The 22,554-nt window shown below is 66.2% G+C and overlaps 6 protein-coding genes across 6 annotated transcripts in view; 3 read left to right on the top strand and 3 right to left on the bottom strand.

Moving 5' to 3' along the window:
• EMIHUDRAFT_453730 (hypothetical protein) overlaps positions 1-110 on the bottom strand; it is a gene marked incomplete at both ends in the record, with an annotated part of 2,281 nt that extends 2,171 nt beyond the window's left edge. The window contains one exon of the mRNA XM_005757344.1: positions 30-110. Coding sequence (XP_005757401.1) covers positions 30-110 — 81 coding nt within the window. The remainder of the gene's footprint in view (positions 1-29) is intronic.
• Positions 111-4,526: 4,416 nt separating this feature from the next.
• On the top strand, positions 4,527-5,037 carry EMIHUDRAFT_360048 (hypothetical protein; the record flags this gene model as incomplete). The annotated part of the gene is made up of 1 exon (XM_005757343.1): positions 4,527-5,037. A coding segment is annotated over one exon (511 nt), but the record flags the coding sequence as incomplete, so codon positions are not given.
• Positions 5,038-6,661: 1,624 nt separating this feature from the next.
• On the bottom strand, positions 6,662-7,744 carry EMIHUDRAFT_453729 (hypothetical protein; the record flags this gene model as incomplete). Its single annotated transcript, XM_005757342.1, has 2 exons — positions 6,662-7,060; positions 7,139-7,744. 2 exons carry the CDS (start codon positions 7,742-7,744, stop codon positions 6,662-6,664), a joined length of 1,005 nt encoding a protein of 334 aa, XP_005757399.1.
• Positions 7,745-8,152: 408 nt separating this feature from the next.
• On the top strand, positions 8,153-10,504 carry EMIHUDRAFT_220416 (hypothetical protein; the record flags this gene model as incomplete). Its single annotated transcript, XM_005757341.1, has 9 exons — positions 8,153-8,503; positions 8,672-8,992; positions 9,284-9,455; positions 9,531-9,605; positions 9,689-9,763; positions 9,833-9,907; positions 9,985-10,059; positions 10,133-10,207; positions 10,287-10,504. The coding sequence occupies 9 exons, from the start codon at positions 8,153-8,155 to the stop codon at positions 10,502-10,504; spliced, it is 1,437 nt and encodes a 478-aa protein (XP_005757398.1).
• Positions 10,505-11,585: 1,081 nt separating this feature from the next.
• On the bottom strand, positions 11,586-15,117 carry EMIHUDRAFT_107439 (hypothetical protein; the record flags this gene model as incomplete). The annotated part of the gene is made up of 5 exons (XM_005757340.1): positions 11,586-12,089; positions 12,167-12,301; positions 12,341-13,477; positions 13,946-14,000; positions 14,531-15,117. 5 exons carry the CDS (start codon positions 15,115-15,117, stop codon positions 11,586-11,588), a joined length of 2,418 nt encoding a protein of 805 aa, XP_005757397.1.
• Positions 15,118-20,570: 5,453 nt separating this feature from the next.
• Positions 20,571-22,217, top strand: EMIHUDRAFT_107437 (hypothetical protein; the record flags this gene model as incomplete). Its single annotated transcript, XM_005757339.1, has 2 exons — positions 20,571-21,133; positions 21,209-22,217. The coding sequence occupies 2 exons, from the start codon at positions 20,571-20,573 to the stop codon at positions 22,215-22,217; spliced, it is 1,572 nt and encodes a 523-aa protein (XP_005757396.1).
• Between the last annotated feature and the right edge of the window lie 337 nt (positions 22,218-22,554).

Genomic DNA, 22,554 nt, shown 5'->3' with positions numbered 1-22,554 from the left:
ATCCGCAGGTTTTTTTCCGCGAGGCGGACGGCCCTCGGGTGGTCCCCCGCGTCCTTTTTCGCGGGGGCCTTGGGGAGCGCGTCAATCGGGGACTCGGGGTTGGCCTCCATGGTAGCGGAACCCCCCGAGGGAAAGGCCCCCCCTGCCAGGTCCCCCCCCCCCGCCCCGGGACTAGTCCCGGGTTTGGACTTTTTGGGGGGTATGGTCCTTGAAACCTGACCAGCTTCCGCCCCACCGCGGGCCGCTTTATTTTTAGGCTCCAGGGGGCTGCAGACCCCGGCCCCGGGAGAGCAGACCCCGGCCCCCCGAAAACCCCCCCCGGGTGTTTCGCGCCCCCGAGCCTCGCGGCGATGGACCCGGGCCCAAACCCCTTTTGGGCCCCCGCCCCCCCTCAACGCCCGATAAGGGAAAAATACCCCTTCCCCCCTTAGACCCCGGGGGGGGGAATTTAGGGGAGCGCCAACTTCGGCCCTGAAACCCTGGGAGGTGCGGCTCCCGGGACTTTTTTCGCCCCCCCCCCCCCCCCCCGGCCCCCCCCCACCACCACCACCGTCCGGAGGAGGAGAAGGAGTAGGGTGACGAAAGTGCCAAAAAAACCACAAGCGCGAAAACAAAATAACGACTAAGGAGCAAACGAAGGCACCGCACCGCGCACGAGGGGCCCCGCGCCGCGCCGCCGCCCGATGATTAATAATTCATTATTAATTAATTAATAAGTAATTATACCACCCGCCGCCGCGCCGCCCCGCCCTGCGCCGCCCGCCGCCTCGCCGCGCCGCCGCCTCGCGCCGCCCTACCTCGCCCTCGAAAAAGAATTTTACAACCAAACTCCCTCGCACAACACTGGGCACGGGACTGGCGCGCACTGGCACTCACACAGGTAACTCCCGCAAGTCCCAGTAGGTAGGTAGGTAGAAAGGTGAAGAACAGCCAGGCTCGGACTGGACACCAACGCGGTATGGGTGGACGCTGGACAGATGATGACGACACGCACGAGCGACACACAGACACAAACAGGCTCACAAGACACACAGCCAGCTGGCTGCCACACACCCTGAGTCGGCGTACACATCACTCAGGGCCACATCCTCCCTGTCGCCCCCCCCAGCACTCCACGGTGCCAAGGGCACAAACAAGGGCACAACTCAAACAACAGACGACAGGAAGTGACATGTGAGGCTAGAGCAGCTTGCTCCACCTCTAGCAATCTCACCGGCCTGCGAGGCACGGACGAGACCGTATGTGGGGTCTAGTGAGGTGTCTATGGACGCTCTCCTCATGGGCTAGCTGCCTCTGCTAGCCATCCCAGTGTAGTGCGAAAAAAGAAAGTGTGTGCCGCACAACATGCAGCCAACGTCGTGAAGGCAGCGGCGACCGGCAAAGTAGGAGAGCTGCGGAAGTGGCTCAGCAGCGACGTGGCCGACGTTAACGCGGCCAACGCAGCTGGTGACACGCTGCTGCACATCGCCGCCGGCAACGGCCACGAGCGGGTGGTCGAGCTGCTGCTTCAGCGCGACGCGGAGATCAACAAGCAGAACAGCGACAGCGCCACCGCGCTGATGCACGCCGCCCTCGCAGGCCACGAGCGAGTGGTCGAGTCGCTGCTTCAGTGCGGCGCTGAAGTCAGCCAGCACGACGGCACCGGCGTCACCGCGCTGATGGGCGCCGCCTTCAACGGCCACGAGCGGGTGGTCGAGCTGCTGCTTCGGCGCGGCGCGGAGATCGACCAGCAGGACAGCAATGGCGTCACCGCGCTGGTTATCGCCGCCTCCAACGGCCACGAGCGGGTGGTCGACTTGCTGCTTCAGCGCGGTGCGGATGCCAACCTGCAGAACAGCTACGGCTGGACCGCGCTGATGCGCGCCGCCGGCCAAGGCCACCACGCCACCGTGCGCCTCCTGCTGCGGGCGGGCGCGGATACAAAGCTGCGCGCTGCAGACGGCAAGTCCGCGCTGCAGCTGGCCAAGGAGCAGGGCCACAGCGAGTGCGTCGAGGCCTTCCGGCAGCACATCGCGGAGGTGACTGCGAGCCACCGTGAGGCGGGGGCGGGCGGCGCGGGCGGCGCTTCCTCGGTCGAGGCGGCGGCGGGAGCGGGGGCCGCGGCCTCTTCCCTGGGCATCCTTCCCAAAGAGGCGGTGGACGCAGCTCTCCAAGGCGACGAGGCGGCACTGCTGACGTGGCTCGACAGCGGCGGGCGGGTCAACGCGACTTGCCGGGCGGGCGATGGGAGCGGCATCACGCTGATGATGCTCGCCGCCAACAACGGCCACGAGCGGGTGGTCGAGCTGCTGCTTCAGCGTGGCGCTGAGGTCAACAAGCAGGAGAGCAAAGGTCGCACCGCGCTGATGAACGCCGCTGGCAACGGCCACGAGCGGGCGGTCGAGCTGCTGCTGCAGCGCGGCGCGGAGGTCAACCTGCAGAACAGCGACGGCGCCACCGCGCTGATGCTCGCCGCCAGCGGCCACGAGCGGGTGGTCGAGCTGCTGCTGCAGCGCGGCGCGGAGGTCAACCTGCAGAACAGCTACGGCGTCACCGCGCTGATGCTCGCCGCCAGCGGCCACGAGCGGGTGGTCGAGCTGCTGCTGGGGCGCGGCGCGGAGATCAACAAGCAGAACAGCTACGGCGGCACCGCGCTGATGGTTGCCGCCGTCAAAGGCCACTCCGCCATCGTGCTCCGCCTGCTGCGGGCGGGCGCGGATACGAAGCTGCGCTCTGAGAATGGCAAGTCCGCGCTACAGCTGGCCAAGGAGGAGGGCCACAGTGAGTGCGTCGGGGCCTTCCGGCAGCACGTCGCGGAGGTGGCTGCGAGCCGGCGCGAGGCGGCGGCGGGCGTCGCGGGCGGTGCTTCCTCGGGCGAAGCGGCCTCTTCCGGCTCGCTGGGCCTTCCCGAAGAGGCGTTTGAAGCGGCCCTCCAAGGCGACGAGGCGGCGCTGCTGGCGTGGCTCGACAGCGGCGGGCAGGTCAACGCGACTTGCTGGGCGGCCGGTGTGAGCGGCGTCACCGCGCTGATGGCCGCCGCTCAGGAGGGCCACGAGCGGGTGGTCAAGCTGCTGATTCAGCGCGGCGCGGAGTTCAACCTGCAGGACAGCGTCGGCGGCACCGCGCTGATGCTCGCCGCTGGCCACGGCCACGAGCGGGTGGTCGAGCTGCTGCTGCAGCGCGGCGCGGAGATCAACGTGCAGAGCAGCTACGGTTTCACCGCGCTGATGGGCGCTACTCTCAACGGCCACGAGCGGGCGGTCGAGCTGTTACTTCAGCGCGACGCGGAGATCAACCAGCAGAACAGCAATGGCGACACCACGCTGATGGCCGCCGCCTTCAACGGCCACGAGCGGGTGGTTGACTTGCTGCTGCAGCGCGGCGCGGAGGTCGACCCGCAGAACAGCACTGGCAACACCGCGCTGATGTTTGCCGCCGGCGAAGGCCACCCCGCCATTGTGCGCCACTTGCTGCGAGCGGGCGCCGATACGACGGCGTTCAATGCGAGCGGCAGGACAGCGCTGCAGCTGGCCGAAGAGAGGGGCCACAGCGAGTGCGTGCGCGCCCTCGAGGAGCACGCGGCGGCGCAGTCAGCGGCGAAGGAGGCAGCGCAGGCAGCGGCGAGGGAGGTGGAGAGTGCGGCGGCAGAGGCGGAGGCGGCGCGGCATGCCGAGGCGCTGCTGGCGGAGGAGGAGGCGGAGAAGGAGGCGGGGCGCGCCAAGGAGAGTAAGAAGGGGAAGAAGAAGAAGAACAAGAGCGGCGGCGGCGAGGCCGTCGTCTCGGCTCCGGGCCCCAGCGGCGCCGCCGCCTCGGCGCCGACACAACCTCCTCCAGTCGCGCCGCCCCTGCCGGCCGACGCAGCCGCCATCGCCGCGGCGGACGAGGCTCTGCAGCAGGCTGTGACCGCTGGTGTGTACGAGGGCGTGGCGAGTGCGCTGGAGGCGTGCAGCGGCGTCGCGAGCCCGGCCGTGCTGGCGGCGGCGAAGCGTGCGCGCGACAAGCTCAAGGAGGCGCGAAGGCGGGACAGCCAGCGCTTGCGCAAGGCGCATGGCGCGGCGATGGGCGCGCTCAAGTCGCTCGACACGGCAGACAGCCCCTCCGCGCTCCGAGCAGGCATCGCTGCCGCCAAGGCGCACGTGGGCGTGCTGCCGGCGCTGAGCGAGGAGGTTAGCGCGGCGGAGTCGAAGCTGGAAACTCTGTCTGTCGCCGCCGAGCCTGGACAGAGCAGTACTACTGCTCCGCCCATCGAGGTCAACTTGTCGGACCTCGCCGCGGCTACGGACGGGTTTGCCGATGGCAAGCTGATCGGCAGCGGCGGATTCAGCCGCGTCTACGAGGCGTCGGCCGACCTCCACCTCTCCCTCTCCGCGCCGCCGCAGCTGCGCCACTTGCCGCTTGTCGTGAAGCGGGCAAAGTCGGGGCAGTCGGGCGGCTTGTCACGGGCGGAGCTCGAGGTGAAGCTTCTCAAGGCGGTGAGTCACCCGCACCTGCTGCCGCTGCTCGGCTACTGCATCTCGCCCGACGGCATCTGCCTCCTCTCGCCACTGATGCGCGGCGGCTCGCTCGAGGCGCGGCTGCGCCTCTCGGATCCCGACCGCGCGGCGCAGCTCCGGCGGCTGGGCATGGAAGAGCCGCCGAGGCCGCTGACGTGGCGACAACGCGTTCGCATTGCGTGCGAGGCGACCGAGGCGCTCGTCTACCTCCACTCGAAGGGCATCGTGCACCGCGACGTCAAGCCGGACAACATCCTGCTCGACGAGAAGCTCACCGCCGTCCTCGCCGACACTGGTTTCGCCAAGGACCAGCGTCCCGACGCGTCTGTCCGCTGCCGCTCGACCGCCCTCTACATGTCCACGGGCTACCTCTGCCCCTCTATCTCCAAGGGGGGCGAGTACTCACCAAAGACGGACGGCTACGCCATCGGGATCACCCTCCTCGTCTGTCTCACCAACCGGTCCGAGGTGCAGCTCACCGACCGGTGCGAGGAGGAGTTTGACGAACTCTGGACCAACATCGACGCGTCCAAGATCTCAGACGTGGCGGCGGGGTGGACCGCAACTGCTGCGCGCGCGGTCAAGGACCTCGCGCAGTCGGGGGACGGGCAGAAGAGCCTCTGCCACAACAGCTTGCGCAACCGCTGCACGCTGCCCGGGGCGCTCACGACGCTGCGAGCGCTGCTGTCTAGCGGTGCGGGGGCGGAGGAGGCTGCGCCGGCACTTGGAGACGAGGCCGCCACCGCAGCCGCCCGCACCACCGGCTACGAGCCTTCGCCGCTCTCGGTGCAGGTGCGCGGCATGCGCACGGGCGGCGACGCGCAGGCGCGCATCCAGGGCAACATGCTGCTCGCCTTCAACACGCTGATGCCGCGCCTCGACAGCGTCTACGCCTCGCGCTCTGCGGCGGCGCCCGACGGCTTCGAGGAGCGCATCAACTTTTGGCACCGCGAGTGCGGCCTGCCGACCGATCTGCGGAGCCAGCTGCACTCGCTGCGCATCTGGGCGAACGCGGCGAGGCACCACGACGCGGCGAGGTGGCGGAGGGACGGGCCGCGCAGCGAGGGGGAGGCGTCGCGGCTCGTGGCGGCGGTGACGGAGGCGATCGGGGCGCTCGAGGCGGGATGACAGCCACCGCGGAGCCGTGGCCGCCGCCCTCGTCGAGGCGCTCCGCTCCCCCGACGCCGCCAACCGCGACTACTCGGTGTGGCGGCGGAGGAGGGGCGCGAGTTCCCTGCAGTGCCCAGTGCCAGCGAACACGCTGCAGCCGACGGCGGAGTTTCCCAGAGGCCGACGGAGTTTTAGCCGACGGCAGTTTCAGCTCGACCAAGGTGAAAAAATGGGTCAGAGAGACGAGGGTACGGCTGAGAGAGTGTAGAGAGGAGCTCGCTCCATAGCCGCGGGGCCTGCGGCGAGGAACACACACCTATACGTTGCTGGGTTCACAGCGATGCGAGGGTTGCCCCCCCTTGCCCCACCACCTCGTGTGTGTGGAGAAGTTTACCTTACCTTACCTTCACAGCGATTGGGACCGCCAAATCACGGTCGCGGCCTTCCCACTCGCGCCTCCGCCTCACTGGCACTATTGTAGCCCTGGCCGGTGCGCGTGCTCAGTTGAAGTTCCGGAGTGAAAATTCGAACGCGTTCTCTCACGGTGACCAAAAATTGTCCACCTCAGAGGCACCTCCGGAGGCAGGCCGCCGCACGCCGGCGACACAGCTCCAGCTGTCGAACTGACCCGCAGCTCCTCTCAGAGCGGAAACTGTGACGAAAGTTGAATGAGGCGGTTGTCAGGAACCATCATACGGATCACATGGTGGCTCTCTCATGACGGGAGACCGACCGACCACTCCTGGGTGGCACTGCCACCGGTGTCGCTCGACGTCCTGTCGACAGCGTGCCGACAGCGACACATACCATGTGGGACGCGTCGAGTACGACCTCTACTGCTTACCCAGCCTTCGAGCGTATCCTGGCTGTGGTCCCACACCCACTGGTGTCCATCTCAGAGACCGCAGGAGGTCATGAGGGTCGATGGGAGTGCCAACCCCACAATGTGCCTAAAAAAACCAACCCAGCGTACTTTAGGATCCCTACTCACTTTTACGTACCACGGTCAGACGGCCACCAGCTCTAGCGAGAAACGCGCCCGGCAAAACCGCTCCCACGCTGGCACCGTGCTGTCCCTCTCAGTGGGCCGCCTCAAACAGGTGCGACCACTCTTTTTCACCAGGGAACTCGCGCCCCTCCTCCGCCGCCACCGAGTAGTCGCGGTTGGCGGCGTCGGGGGAGCGGAGCGCCTCGACGAGGGCGGCGGCCACGGCTCCGCGGTGGCTGTCTCCGGCCCCCACCTTGTCGGTGGCGGTGAGGGCCGCGGTGAAGCCCGGCCCGGGCAGGGTGTCGCCGCGGACGAGCTTCACTTTGAGCGCCGAGCAGTCGTACAGCAGCCGCCTGTGAACCAGTGCCGACGAGTGTGAAGGAACGTTTGAAGACATTCGACCGCCTAGCAGTCGAGTCGCAGCCCGCCAGTTGACAATGTCCTGCTGGCCGAGCTCGTAGAAGGCCGGCGTGAGGAGCGACGGCTCGCCCTATGGAGAAGGTGTTCCGAGAGGCTTCACCGAGGGTCCAAAGGGTGGAGGCGGGCCGGCGGCGAAAGCTTGGCCCACCGACCGCTCGTCGCCCTCCTCGCCCGAGCACCCCGACCCGCCGCCCTTGAGCGTGCCGGCGCGGATCACCGTCCACTCGACGCCCGCGGCGCCGCTCATCCTCGCGACCTCCGCCTCCATCGCCTTGTAGCTCGCCACAGCCTGCGCATTGGCGGCCCAGACGTCCTTATTGGCGGCCGTCTTGGCGGCAGAGGCGAAGAAGCCCATGCCCTCGCCGTTCAGGTAGCGGCTCATCACGGCGACGCGCTTCAGCGCGCTGCTCGGCTGCAGGAACGTCTCGAGCACCGGCTTGCCAAAGGCGCCCTCGTTGTCGATCGCGAGGATGAGGCCCTCTGCGGAGGCGGCCGCAGCCTCGATGGCCTCCTCCGAGGCCTCGGGGCCGGCCACGGGCATGAAGGTCAGCGGCAGCGAGCCGAGGTCTCCTCCCTCGCTCACCAGGCCAGGGCCGAGCTCGCAATCGCCGGGAGGCACCAGGCAGGTCGTGCTGAAGCCGCGCACGGCAGCGAGCTTCGCAGCGCAGAGGCAGACGGGCCCGCTGCCGACGACGAGCACCTTGCTGCCCGGGCTGATGACAGTGGCAGAGTGGGCGATTAGGACGGCGATCATCGTTGACGAGCAGCGGCGAGAGCGGCACAGCCCCACCCTAGCACCGATGAAGCAGAGCCAAAAGAATTTTAGAAAAACCGCGCACGACCAAAGCCAAAAGAATTTCCAAGCGCGCCCGGGCCGCTGCGGGTTTGGGAGTTATGCTTAGGCACAGCTTCGGCGATGGCAGCCTCTCTCTGGGGTGTTGCATAGGCGGGGAGTCTCCCCGCTGGTCTCATCCTTACCATTTTTCTTTTCTTTTGAGAGCAGAACGCCGGGTTTGTCTTGTATGGGCGTGTCGGGGGTGTGTGACAGTGAGGGATGGCGGAGGACTAACTCTAGTCAAAAAGAATCTGAATTTCGGCCGGCTGTCGCTCGGTGAAACCGAACTTCGCCCGACCGCGCAGCCCGTCGCGCCAACCATTGTATATGTCTCTGCTGCCCATTCTCGTCGCTCTCGCCCCTTGCGCGCACGCCTTCGCCTCGCGGGCTCTGACGGCTGCAGTCGACGGCGTGTGCCGCAACGGGGACTGCGGCTGCGGCCCACCCTGGGCTGCGCCGTGGTGCAATGATCAAAACAGCGTGATCCAGGGCTGGTGCAGCGAGTCGGAGGCACACTGCGACCTGTGCGCCAACACGGACTGGTGCTCGGATGCCTCGTCGCCACCTCCACCCCCGTCCGCGCCGCCTCCCCCGTACGCACCATCCATGTGCACTTGCGGCGCCGGCACGTCGAAGAATGACAGCGGCGAATGCGTCGCAAACTGCGGAGCCGGCACGGTGCTCGAGGGTAATGAGTGCAAGGCGGTGCCACTGCCGCAGTCGCCGCCTCTCCTTCCGTCTCCGCCGTCGCCACCACCGCCGCCACCACCGCTGCCACCCTTCTGGCCGCACGTCTCCCCTTTGCCGTCCACGCCCCCCTCGCCGCCGCCGTTGGCGCCCGGCCAGGTCGAGATCCCTGCCTCCGAGTTCACTCTTCACGTTGGCACGGCTGCTGACGGACGCCAGCTACTGTTTGCCACCCTGAGAGCCCTCGCGGCTATCGACATGGATGCGGTCGAGAAGGCAGTGATCGACTCGCTGAAGGAGGCGGGCGTCATCGTCACGGCCGCGCAGATTACCCTTCTGGACCTCGGCAACGGCATGATCAAGGTCACGATCTTGCAGGACGGGGCAGGGCCGACGGCAGAGATGGTGACGGAAGCCGCGGAGGAGCCGATCTTCCTCGAGACCATGGAAAAGGACCTAGGCACGCCGGTCGACTTTGCGGTTGAGCCCACCACGGATGTCATCATCGTCGTCTCGGCACCGCCGTCGCCGCCGTCGCCACCTCCACCGTCGCCGCCCCCGCCGTCGCCCCCGCCGGACTGTGACCACGCATATGAAGAGGGGTGCGTGGCTGCCGGGGGCACCTACGACATGTCGGACAAGACGTGCATGCCCGCGGCGGCATGCCCTCCTCACTCCCCTCCACCTCCACCTTCTCCTCCGCCTTCCCCACCATCGCCGCCACCATCGCCGCCCCCGACATACGTCGTTCCAGACAGGGAATCTCTTCAGGCCGCGATCGACCTGTGGTGCAGCGACGAGGCGGCGGCGCTGGTCACCTACGGCCCGATCTCGAGCTGGAACGTGCGGGCCATCTCCGACATGTCGAATCTGTTCGCCAACAAGGCAACGTGCAACCCTGACATCGGCGCCTGGGACATGAGCAGCGTCACGGACACCAGCTGTGCGCCCTCGGCCTCTGAAGCTCTCTCGGCAAACCCCATCTCACCGTGCCCCCGCCTCGTGTGTGCGTGTGCAGCGATGTTTGCCGGTGCGAGAGCCTTCAACCAGGACATCAACAGCTGGGACATGAGCAGCGTGACGAGAACCGACTGTGCGTTCCTCCCCACGCCTCTGCAATCGTGTTTAACTCCCCTCGTCCCAGCTCATCTCGTCCCGCCGCGTTTGCGTGTGCAGTCATGTTCAGTGGCGCGACCTCCTTCAACCAGCTGATCGATAGCTGGGACATGAGCAGCAACATGAACACCGCATGTGTGTCCTCCCTGCGCCTCTGAAGCCTGCAGCCTCTCCGCGGCTCCTAACCGTCCCGTGTGCAAGTAGACATGTTCTCGAACGCGGAAGCCTTCGACCAGCCAATCAACAGCTGGGACATGAGCAGCGTCATGCGCACTGACAGTGCGTCCTCCTCGCGCTCTGCAGCCCTTTCCGCCACCCTCGGCCAAATTCCACCAAACCCTGCCTCGTGTGCGCAGACATGTTCTCAGGCGCCTTGTCCTTCAACAAGCCGCTCAACAGCTGGACCATGAGCAGCGTGACAAACACCGAATGTGCTTCTCCCCACCGATTCTCTGTTGCCATCATCCGTCACCCCACCATCCTCACCAAACCCGCCTCATGCAGACATGTTCTCGGGCGCGGCCGCCTTCGACCAGCCGATCGACAGCTGGGACATGAGCAGCAACACGGACGCCGCTTGTGTGTCCTCCCTACTCCTCTGCAGCCTTCTCTGCTCGCCCAGCCCCACCTCACAGAGCCCCTTTCGTGGTATTCGTAGATATGTTCCAACTCGCGGCCTCCTTTGACCAGCCGCTCGACAGCTGGGACATGAGGAACGTCAGGTTCACCACAAGGATGTTGTTCAGCGCGGCCTCCTTCGACCAAGACATCAGCGATTGGGACCTCACGTCCAATACTCGATGCACTGAAATGTTTCTGGACGCGGCATCGAACAGCTGCACAATCTCGTCCTCCTGCAAAGCCATCTCGTGCTAGTCTGCCTCCATGAATGATTTGATGCTCGAGCCCAAATGAACATATGAGTCGACCAAGGTATGAATCGAGAGGGTGGTTGGGGCGAGGATCTGGCGGCGTCGCCGGGGACGGCGGCGGATAGGGCGAGACAGCGGACGACGGCTGTGCTTACTGAGCAACACTGCCGTTCTAGTAGTGACGCGCGAGCGTGTGAAACTCGAGCGAGAGCCGAGAGTTGTCGGCCGGGCAATCTCACTCTCGTCAGCAGCTACCGTGTCCGGGTCCGCGACTGTGGGGAGAGGTGTGTAGTGCAAGGCTGGGTTGCCCCTTCTTGCCCCACCACTTTGTGTGTGTGGGGAGAAATTTACCTTACCTTACCTTATACCCGGCCACCAGTGGGTGTGGGACCACAACCCGGGTACACTCGAAGGCAGGTAAGCAGCGGAGCCGGAGGGCGACTTGGTCTGTCGCGAGGTGGAGGGGTATACGGTAGCGGAGCCCTGGTGTGGACGGGGTTTTTGCGGTATCTTGGTGTATCTCTCCATATCTGACCGTATCCCGCCGTATCCCGCCATATCCCGCCATATCCCGCCATATCCCGCCATATCCCGCCATATCCCGCCATATCCACATGCACCCTTGCGATGCTTCATCGATGATGACGAGCTCTCGCCAATCATAGGAAATCGAGCGCGTAGCAGCCGCACGGCCGGTCGAAGCGCGAAGTTTCGCCGTCGCGTCCGATTTGCGGTTTCACGCCGGACGTCGGCGTGAACACATCGTGGGGGTTCCGTATCTCATCATATCCACGTGTATCTCGTGGTGTCTCCCGGTATCTCCCGGTATCCCATATCCCGGCGGATACCGCGAAAAAACCGTCCACACTAGATTAGCGGCGGGGTAGGCTGCTCACCCACGTGCACCGGGACGGTGCTTGCACTGGGACCTTTTGAATGCCGCGTGGGGCTCCTGCCCGTGTCCGGGTGTGGAGACGCGAGGGCGTCGCCCCCCGCCTTCTTGCCCCCCACTACTTTGTGTGTGTGGAGAAATTTATACCTTACCTTACCTGGTCTGTCGCTGCTGTACTCGCTACTCTGCTCGCTCAGACCGCGACCGCCCTCGCCGGCGCCCGCTCGCCCACAACCTCCCCCCGCCCGTCCCCAGCGTCGTCCGGCTGCCTCGCTGGCGGCAGCCCGCCCTCCCGGTCGTGCCTCAGCTGCGAGCGCACCCTGTCGACCTCGGAGAGGGACGCGACCGCGCGGCCGAGCGCCGAGAGCGCGCGCGACGTGCCGAGCGTCGCCGCAAACATCGAGTTGTGCAGCAGCATGTCGGCGTTGCTCACCCTCAGCGCGACCGCGGATCGGCCCCGCTCCACCGCCGAAGCGAGCGCAGTGCGGTAGAGGCCGCCGAGCGCCTCTTGCTGCGCCTCGAGCGCCGCGAGCGCCTCGTCAAGCCGCTCCGCTGCGAAGTCGTCGTTTGCGCGCTCGTTGAGGACGGCGGCGGCGAGCGCGGGGCCAAAGGCGTCGGCCGCAGCCGCGAGCGAGTCGAGCGCCTCCCAAAAGGCGTCGAGCTCGGGCGGGATCCAATCGTGCAGGATCCACTCCACCTATGGAGCGTGCCGTGGACGTGTCACCGGCGTGTCCGCGGGCATGTCCGGTCGTGCGGGGTCAGAATCCACTCCACCGCCGACTGCTGCCTCGCCGCTTGCGTCTCGGCCGCCGTGACCGCCGCGTCGACGAGCTTGCGCGCCGCGTCGATGCTGGCGCCGAGCTTGGCGGCGGCGTACGGCCCACGCCACAGCTCGGGCTCGATACACGCCTGTCCGTATCATCCTCATCATGATTGAGGTGGTGGTACGGCCCACGGCTCGGGCTCGATGCACGCCTCGCGGTGCAGAGTGCCGACGGAGGAGAGTGCGCCCTGCAGCCGCCGCAGCCGCGCGCCCACCGCCTCTGCGGCAGCCACCTGCTCCGTGTCGGCGCCGAGCCGCGTCAGAGGCTCCGACTCCCCCTTGCCGGGCGACCTGGCGCCGCTCGGCCCCGCGTCCGCCCCCTCGCCGCCAGCCTCGCCGCCGGCAGACCTGCCTCCCAGCCCGAGGCGCCACTGGCGCGCCCCTGCGGCGTGCACGCCGGCCGCCTCCGCCGCGACCTTTGCGAGCTCGGCCCGCACTCCGTCGCGCGCCCAGCGTGGGAGGACGGCGTGGACGACGCAGAGCATGACGGCGGCGCCGAGGAAGGAGTGAGTGATCCTCTCGAAGGCGACCTCGCGGCTGTGGGCTGCCGAGACGATGGCGGCCGTCCACGCGGCGACGCACGCCGCGTACCCGTGGCGGGAGGCGCGGCCGAGCGAGCAGAGGAAGCCCCAGCAGGCGAGGAGGGCGAGCAGGGCTGTGTCCGAGCCGTGGCACGCGACGACCATCAAGTACCCCGCGATGGCGCCGAGCGACGAGCCAAAGACGCGCATCATCGACTGCGAGACGGAGCCACCCACGCGGTCAAAGATGATGAAGGACACCTCGACCGGCGCGAAGACGGCGTAGTCGAACTCTTCGCCCGGCAGGTGGAGGAAGAGGGAGGCGAGGGTGATGGAGAGCGAGAACTTGACCGCGCGCTCCAGCCGCGCGCGGTCTCGCAGAGCGCCGAGCCGCGGCATCGCCAGCCGCGGCATCGCCAACCGCGGCAGCAGCCCGCGCGAAAAGGAGAAAGCGGAGGCGGAGGCGGCGGAGGCGGAAGAGGCGGAGGCGCAGGAGGCGGAGGCGGAGGCGGAAGAGGCGGAAGCGGAGGCGGAGGCGGAGGCGGAGGCGGAGGCGGAGGCGGAGGCGGAGGCGGCCGGCTGGGCTGCGTGTGACGAGGCCGAGGGCGGCAAGAGGCGATCTCGCGACACGGTGAGAGCGAGCTGGATGGCGCTGAGGAGGAACGGGTTGACGATGAGGGCGTAGCCGTCGCGGTACTCGGCGATGTCGCCCGCACGCTCCTCTGGCGAGTAGAAGAGCGCCTGTTAATGAACGGATTAACTAACTGATCAGCTGCTTGGCGCCGCCGGCCCGCTCCTCTGGCGAGTAGAAGAGCGCCTCCCTCGCGCGTTGGAAGGCTGCAGTCACGCCAGCAAGTGCCCGCCGCACCGCCACAGCGTCCTGCCGGCGCAACGCAGTGGAGAGCTCGCGGAGCGGCGCTCCTGACGGACGTGCCGTGGACGCGTCATGGACGTGTCGCGGACATGGCGGCGCAGCAGCGCGCGGAGAGCGAGTGGCGCGCCCAGCTGCGAGACGAACGCGGCGTGCGTGCTGCTCGACCGGCCGCCAGAGCGGGAGCCTACAACACGAAACACAAGGTGCCGAGCCGAAAGACGTGTTTTTTTTTGTAGACCGGCCGCCCGAACGGGAGCCTCGCCGCAGCGCGCCGATGAGGGTGGAGAGATGCCGCTGCGCCGCCTCGACGCGCGCGCCTTGCTCCCCCGCCCCACCTCCTCCTCCTCCTCCTCCTCCGCCGCCGCCGCCGCCGCACTCCCACGCAGCGTCCTTGCGAAGGCGGTGCAGGGTATCAAACCGACGAGTCATTCTAGCATGCGTCAGCTCCAAGGAAACGCCTCCCGTCGGAGGGGGGCTGATCTCGGCTACGCTCGGCAAGTGGCAGCAGTGGAGGGGGGCCTGCTGATCTCGGCTCCTCTCGGCAAATGGGAAAGAGTAGAGGGGTCGGCTACTCTCGGCGAGTGGAAGCAGTGGCTGACCTTGCGGAGTCGGTCGAGCTCGCGAGGCGCCGCCCGAGCGAGCTGGAGGAGGAAGGAGGCGCGCACGATGCGCTTGCCTTGGGAATCGATGGAGTATTAATCAACAACTAGTTCTTGAGGGAGGAGGCGCGCATCGATGCGCTCTGCCGGAGCAGAAGACCTGCAGAGAGGGGCGCGGAGGAGGGTCGTGCAGAGGATCAATTATACATTGGTGATGCATTCATACTTAATTCATGGGAGGCGCAGAGACGCATGCGCATTGCCGGGGCAGAACGCCTCGATGAGCTCTCTTCATATAACTAATCAACAAGTAATTCATACTTAATTGATGGAGTCGCCTCGATGAGCTCGTCGTAGCAGTCGAGGACGAGCCGCTCTGCGCGCGCAGACTCGGCGGCCAGCTGGCGGCGCGCGGACCGCACGGGCGGCATGGCGGACGCGACGACGGCGCACGCGACGGAGAGCGCGTTGAGCGCCAGGAAGAGGAGGGTGTGGGCCGGGCGGAGCGCGGCGTCGCTGCCGAGCGGCGCGAGGGCGAGGATAGTGCCGCAGGAGAGGGCGAGCCGCATCGTGATGAGGTGCAGCTTGGCGTGCGCAATGCCGAAGGTCAGCGCCAGCAGGAAGAGCGTGGCAAACGCGGGGTGCTGCCGCACGGCGGCCGGCAGCGCGAGCGTGGGCAGGTTGATGATCGCCGCGAGGATGGCGCCGCGCAGGACGTCGGCCGACGTCCGGAGGGTTGCGCCCGGGTTGGCCTGGACGGTCACCACGGCGACAAAGGCGGCGAACGGTGCCTCGGGGAGCCGCAGCGGCGTGATGCCAGGAATGAAGAGGGCAGCGCCGGCGATGGTCAGAGAGAGCGACGTGCGCGCGGCCCATCTCACCTCAGCGATCCAGCCGCCGGTGGACATCGGTGCGGTACCCGCGGCCCCAAAAGTGGGCGGGCGGGGTACAGTAAAAAGAAGAAAACATAACCGGCAAGGCCGCACTCCAAGTGCTCCAACCTGAGTGGGACGGCCGCGAGGTGGCATGAAGGTTGCAGCGAGAAGCGGCGAGAGACTGCGAAAAGAGATACGAAGAGGCAGACTCCCCAGGGTGGGCGACGGCTAGCGCATCACACTCTCCTCTCCTTGAGCACTTGAGCACTGGATAGGGCCGATTCCGCGTGGTACGGGACCCCTCCTTAAAATCCCTGTGTGGTGGCGGCGTGCCGTTCTCCCATCCCTCCCTTGGGTTGTGTGTTTTCTTTCTTTCTTTCTTAAGTGCTCCAACCTCGATCCCACTCAGTCTCTCAATCCAACTGAAAAAGGCCAAGGTCACGCACAGAAACAAACACACAGACAGCAGCTTGTTCTGAACGCACGGATAACACACCACGGCACTCAGCATAAAGAACCACTCACCCAGAACACAAATTGGTATTGCTAAAAATCTCTCTCTCACCCAGCGACGGTGGCATAAGGTGACTGATACACCGTTGCAGTCTGTCCTGTGAATCGTGCGTGTGGACAGCAGCCTTCCTTGTGAAATTCTTGTTCGTTCTTTTTATTTTCTGAGTGTATATGATCTGGAGCTGACCACACCCCTGCCCAACGCGGCCAAGGGTATCCACCTCGAGAACCTCGAGAACACCCTGCGCGGTCCGCGGCCCTCTAGAGTGTGAAGGGAACACCTGGACGGACGAGTTTCATGGCGGCGTGCATTTCCGTCCTCGCCTTCGAGCAGTTGCCGTGGCTGCGCATTCTCATGCGCAACGCGCTTGACTTTTCGGAGGCCAACACACGAGTCGTCATGCACCTGAATGTCGACACGGCCTACAGCAATCAGACGATGGCGTCGCTCGCCCGACACGTAATACTGGCAAATGGACGACTGAGCATCACTCCTGGCCGGCTTGGCGTCTCAAGAGCTAGCGTGACCATCCTGCTCGCGCACCTGCTGAACGTTGTGCACATGGACACCGCTTGGCCAAATCACTGTCAGTACGCCGTGCTGCAGGCCTCCAACATGCTGTGGGTGCGACGTGGCTGGGAGGCATCTGTGCGGCAGCTGCGCTGCTCGGCGAGTCCAGCTCCGCTCGCGGCGAACGCGGCAACGCGCAAGGTGCGCGGCGTTCCATTCTACCAGACCATCTCGCCGCACGTCGACCGTGGGCGACACGGATTTGCTTACCACGAGGGAAGCTTTTATCCACTGTCGGTCTTGCGAGCCTTCATCGGCCACTTTGAGAAAAATGCCGAATGGACCACCTCGAGGTGGAGCCACCTCAAGAGCTCCACTCCCACATGGACCAACCCGCAGACTACTCTTCTCGCCGCGTTGACAGCCGAAGCCGCGTCCTCCCCACCTGCTCAGCGCAAGCTCACGCTCATGCTGCAAGCTTGGACGAAGCCGCTGCTCTATCCCGAGGAGGTGCTGCTGCCAACGTGGAGTCTGCAGCGTGCGGAGTGCGAGCCGCTGCGCCCACGCCCATGGGACGCACAGGACTGGCAGCTTTGCTGGCGCTCGAGAGATGAAATCCGCAAGGCGCAATCGATCGTCTCGCCGGCGCAGCTCCGCGAAGTGCTTGCCAACCGGAGTCACCGGTTCTACGCGGTGAAGCGCGTGCCACGCGGTGCTGAAGGGCATCCGGTGGTCGTCGCCATCCGCGCCCTGGCGCGCACACGCACCAAATAAATAAATAAAACAGACAGCTCTACTAGGAGATTTGGTAAAAAGGAACCGTTCCCCGCCCGTGCGCGGTCTTTGTGCAGGGTTCTTTGTGGGTGTGGTCGGCGACTAGCCGGGGTCGTCCTCCCGGAAGCTAGCACTAGCCGTCTAGGACCAAACAAGGGGTGGGAGAAGGACAGGGTCCCCACCTGCGCGAGCAGGATCTTACGCCGAAACATTCTTTGGGCAAGGCGTCTATTCGGTGCTCTGCACGTTAGAGCGTGCGGCAGGGTGCGGCAGGCACCTGCCGGACGCAAATGGGGCCGCCTGGTGGCCTCCGAGCGCCAGCCGAAGCAACCCTCGTCGTGCCCCGACACCCCCCCGACTCATGATGTGCCGCTCTTGCCTGTGTGGCCGCTGACGGCGGGACCCCGTGCGCGGCTGCGCCGCAATCTCGTCACTGCCGTCGTCACACCTGTCCACAGATGCGACGGGTGCCTGTCCGACCGCGACAAACAGGCCTCGTTGCGGATCGCCAGCCCGCCCGTTGCCTCCGCAGACGCCCAGCTAGCCGAATCGTCGTTACCTTCCGCAGACCGACTTCGCGAGCGAGCGGGCGCGTTCTAGATGACGGTCACGCCCAACTCACCGGCCTTGTGGCCTGAAACCGATTCTGAGCCCTGCCTCCCCCGAGCGGGTATGGCCGCTGCCCGGCGGCCCGCGGTACGATTCGGTCCCGCCACCTCCCCGCCGTCCCGGTTCCCGCAGGTGAATTATTGCGAGTTCGCCACCCTCCTCGCCGCCCTCTCCGCCACTGTCGCCTCCGCGCTCTCCTCCGCCGTCGCCGCCGCCCTCGCCTCCACCGCCCTCTCCGCCACCCTCCCCGCGGCCTTCTCCACCGCCCTCTCCGCCGCTCTCTCCTCCGCCGTCGCCGCCGCCCTCGCCGCTGCCGTTGCCGCCGCACGCCTCCCCGCTGCCGCCCTCACCCTCCCCGCCGTGCCGTCGGTCTCGCCGTCGCCTTCTTCCGTGTCGCTGTCGCCGCTCCGCCGTCCGTGTCGCCGTCGCCGCCTCGGATCCGTCCGTGTCGCCTTCGCCGCCTCCGTCCGTGTCGCCGTCGCCGCTGCCTTCCTCCGTTTCGCCATCCCCGCCGCCGATCTCACCTTTGCCGCCTCAATCCATGTCGCCGTCGCCGTCGCCGCCGTCGGTCTCGCTTTCGCCGCCTCTGTCCTTGTCGCCGTCGCCGCCGCCGCCGTTGGAATCCCGCCGTCGGTCGTGTCGACTTCGCCGCCTCCGTCCGTGTCGCTTTCGCCGCCTCCGTCCGTGTCGCCGTCGCCGCCTCCGTCCGTGTCGCCGTCGCCGCCTCCGTCCGTGTCGCCGTCGCCGCTGCCTTCCTTCGTCTCGCCCTCCCCGCAGCAAGCTCGCTTGCCGTCGCCGTCGCAGCCATCGGTCTCGCTTTCGCCGCCTCCGTCCGTGTCGCCGTCGCCGCCTCCGCCGTCGGATTCGCCTTTGTCGCCTGCTCCGTCCGTGTCGCCCTCGCCGCCGTCACATTTCGGCATATACACAGTTTCCACATGTGCAAGTTCTTCTTGATGCACACGGCGGTGCAGCCCCCGGCCATAGCGGGCAACTCAAGGCATCGACGCTCTCGCCGAAGCCCCTGTGCACTGTCCGGCACTTGCCGCCGTTTTATTCGGCGCAATGGCCGGCGTTGAAGCTCCGAACCCAGGCGCAGCCGAGCCCATTTCTTTCAGAGACAATACCAACAACCTCTTTCACTCATTCTTAAAACAGTACCGGCCGGGATTTCGAAGATAGTGCTAAAATGGATACCTGGAGAATGGCATTTAATTTCGCGGACCGGCTCTTAACAATCAGGTCATGTCACCGCTTAATGTGCATGTGCGTGGCCTACGTCAGAGACCAAGTGACCAGCCGTCCCGGGCAATTTGTGACCCGTCTACGCCCTCGCGCCTCGGGCGCGGCCGGCGCCCGGCCGGCTGCCCCGTTGACTTCCCCGCCGCGCGCTACGCGTTCGTGCTACGCGTTCGTTCGCAGTAATCTGGCTTAGTTCAGAGAGGTCGGGTCGTCTCTATGCGTATCACAGCGCGGCGCTGGCCTGCGCAAAGGCGGGCATGTAGTCGAATCAATCAATCATCCCGACATTTGATGTTGGATAAATTTCAGATTACCCGGTTTTTGAGATTCGCCTCGCAGATTACCCGGCCAACGATATTTTCCTGCTTAGCGCGATTTCCGTCAAACCAGTTTACCCAGTCTCCCACAATTCATGTTTCAGCTTACCCGGTCGCTAAAATTTCTCATGTCAGATTACCCGGTCGGCCAAATTTATCGTCCAGATCACCCGGCAACGATATTTTCCTGCTCAGCAAACATTCATCAAAAAATTGACAAAATCAGTGTACCCAGTCTCCCACAATTCGCGTTTCAGCTTACCCGGTCGCTAACATTTCTCATGTCAGATTACCCGGTCGGCCAAATTTCTCGTCCAGATCACCCGGCGGCTAACATATTTTTCTCTTCAGCTTACCCGGACACGGACGGCTGCCTAGGCCCTAGCTAGGCGCAAAGGCCGGACTCAGCGTGAACCACGGCGCGCGCAGGCCAGCCAATTGCGAGCGTGCACCTCGTCCAGACAGAGAGCGAGCACCTGCGGCACGTGGTCCTAAGGAGAGCTCCCACTTTCGGAATCCCCGGCCTCGTTAGTCGTTTGCTTGAATGACGCAGTCGTGAATCCCACTACCGGGTGATCTGGAAAAAGAAATTTCGCGAGCCGGGTAACCTGGAAACGACATTTCGCCGTGTTGGGTAACCTGGAAACGACATTTCGCCGCACCGGGTGATCTGAAATCGCTCACGCCGGGTGATCTGGAAAACGCCGGGTGATCTGCGAGGCGAATCTCAAAACTGGGTGATCTGGAAAAAGAAATTTCGCGATCCGGGTAACCTGGAAACGACATTTCGCCGTGTTGGGTAATCTGGAAACGACATTTCGCCGTGTTGGGTGATCTGCGAGGCAAAAAATCGAAGACGCCGGGTGATCTGAAAAACGCCGGGTGATCTGCGAGGCGAATCTAAAAAACCGGGTAATCTGAAATTTATCCTTTGATGTTAGTGGCAAAACCGCGGAACCGAAAATGGCGTTTAATTTTGCGCACCTGCTGTCCGCCGCCTGCGGCGGCGCGCACGCGCCGCCTACGCGCGCTGCGCGCGCGTTTTTCTCTCTTTTTCTGTCTTTTTCACAGTGTAATTTTACCGAAAAAATGCCATTCTTTGTTTCCATGGCTACTGCCGGCGGGCGGGACCGCCGTTCCAGCGGGGCGCGGTGCCACTCTACCTACACCTGGCCTCGCGCGCGGTGCTCGCCACACCACCTCGCACCCTTCCTGGCTCCTCACGCGAGCTGACGGCGGTCAGTGATGTCTCACCGGGCGAAGTGGCGCTCGTGGCGGCGCTCAACGCCGCGGCGCGGCAAAGCCTGGGCCCCGCGAACGCGCAGCCAGTGACGGGCCTGCACCAGTGCGGCCTCACGGCGTCCGTCCCGGCCGTCCTCCCTCCGCATCTCATGGCGCGCCCTCCACAGCCGAACGCCAGCGCTCCGTGTACGCAACTCACGAGAGGTGTCGAGTCGCCCGCCGAGACAGCCATTCGCTTCTTAAGAGCCTACGTGTGGGAGACGCTCGGCGTGGTCGTTGAGATGTGGGCGCGCCCCTCCGGTGCCGCGGGCGCCGCCGGCGCAGCAGCGGTGGCAACGGAGGCGGCGGGAGAGGCGGGAGCGGAAGCAGAGGCGGCAGGCGGGGCGGTCGGCTCGTGGTTTGCTGCCGAGTGTCACGTGGACGGCTTACTCCTCGGACGCGCGGTCCACCACACCGCCCACCTCGCGTGCGGCGTCGCGGCGGAGGATGCGTTGCTCCTCCTCTGCCCTCTGAAATGGGAGGCGGTGCTCGGCAACCCGGAGCTGTGGCCGCACGTCGCGATGCGCGGCGGCAGGCTCGTTCCTCTACCGCGCGCCTCGCCGCCTCTGCAGTCGCTCTCGGTGTGGGACGATTCAATCGTGGACGCCAACGAGTTTGTCTGGACAACCCGCACGCCAGCGCAGGTGCTCGCTGACCTCGCGGCGCTCCGGTTCGGAACCACCCAGCCGTCGGCGCACCACGAGGTTGTGGAGCGGCTCCTCCCTGCGGTCGACGAGCACGCCCCCTCGCGGGTGCACCGCCTCACCACGCGGCTCGGGAGCCTAGAAGCGGAAGACGTACTGATGTGCCCCAACCAGCGCCCGAGAGGACACGTATTCCGCCGTCTCCCCGCCATCATGTCGGCGTATTCAGCACGTAGGCTCGGGAAGTACGTCGGCGTTGGAGAGGGCGTGTGCCGCCGGCGGGCGGCGCAGCTGTCCACACTCGAGGTGGTGCGCGAGGCTCTGCGCGAGCACTACCCGCAGCTGCAGCTGTGGAGCGACGTGGTCGCCTTCTTCAGCGACGATGCCAAGCGCGCGCCTCGGCGTGCCGGAGACGCAGCCCCTCGCCCCGGAGACGCAGCCTCTCGCCTCCCCTCTCGCTCGGGCCTGGCGCAGCAGCTGCTCGAGGCCGACAAGAGGAGCATCCGCACCGACAAGCGGGCGGAGAGGGAGCGAGGCCGCAGCCAGGAGGCCTCGCAAGCTTGCGCCGACGCCGCGCTGGCGGCGGCGGCCGACGGCGGCGGCGGCGGCGGCGGCGGCGGCGGCGGCGGTAGCCGACAGCTCGCCGGAGAGGGTGCCGGGTTCGTCACGAGCTGGCAGAACCAGTTTCGCGTCGAGTCCGCGCGGCGGAAGCGGGTGGCGAGGGACGGCGAGGTCGGGGAGAGCGAGACGCGCTTCACGATGAAGGAGATTGAGGCTGGGGCGGAGGCGCTCTCCGCAGAGGCGCGGCGGCGGCTGCGCGCGGCCATGGCGCGGCTCGAGGCGCTGGCCTCGGCCTCGGCTATCTCCGAGGCGATGCGGAGAGACGAGCCGTCGCACCTGAGCGCCGCTCTCGGCGAGGCGGCGGCGGAGAGCGGGGGTGCAGGGGGCCCGCCCCTCGCTCCGTCGGCGCGGCTTGGCGGGCTGGCTGCTTTGGGCGGAGGCAGAGGCGTGCGGCAGTCCGAGCTGGAGGAGCCGCAGCAGCAGCAGGCGGCGGTGGAGGCGGTGGACGCGAGCAGCGCCGCGCCCGCCGCGAAGCGAGCGAGGAGGGCGTGGGCGCCGTGGAAGGCGGGGACGAAGGGCCACGCCGCACTAGCGGAGGGAGGCGGGCGCGTTTGGCGGTCAGCGGGCGGCGCCCCAACCCCCAAGGGAGAGGGCGGTCGGTCGGAGCTGAGGCTGCTCGGATGAGATAGTAGTTAGTACGTCCGACACGCGACAGCAGGAAGCGAAAACGGGGTATACAACAAAACGTATCGCAGGCGCAGACAGGCAGGGAGAACGGGGAGCACAAAACGTACCGCAGGCGCTGAGGCGCAGACAGGCAGCTGGCAGGGAGAACGGGGAGCACAAAACGTACCGCAGGCGCAGACTGGCAGGGAGAAAGGGGAGCACATTTTTACAGCAGGCCTGGCGAGGCACTCCAACCCCTCTCGGGGTTCGCCAGCAGCAGGCGCAGACACATGCAGGGAGAAGGGGAGGGGACAAAACGCTTGCGCCGCAGGCGCGCAGAGGCGCGCAGGCACAG

The sequence above is a fragment of the Emiliania huxleyi genome (genome assembly GCF_000372725.1).
Source record: "Emiliania huxleyi CCMP1516 unplaced genomic scaffold EMIHUscaffold_91, whole genome shotgun sequence".
Lineage (NCBI taxonomy): Eukaryota > Haptophyta > Isochrysidales > Noelaerhabdaceae > Emiliania > Emiliania huxleyi.
This window is presented reverse-complemented; position numbering and strand designations above follow the sequence as displayed.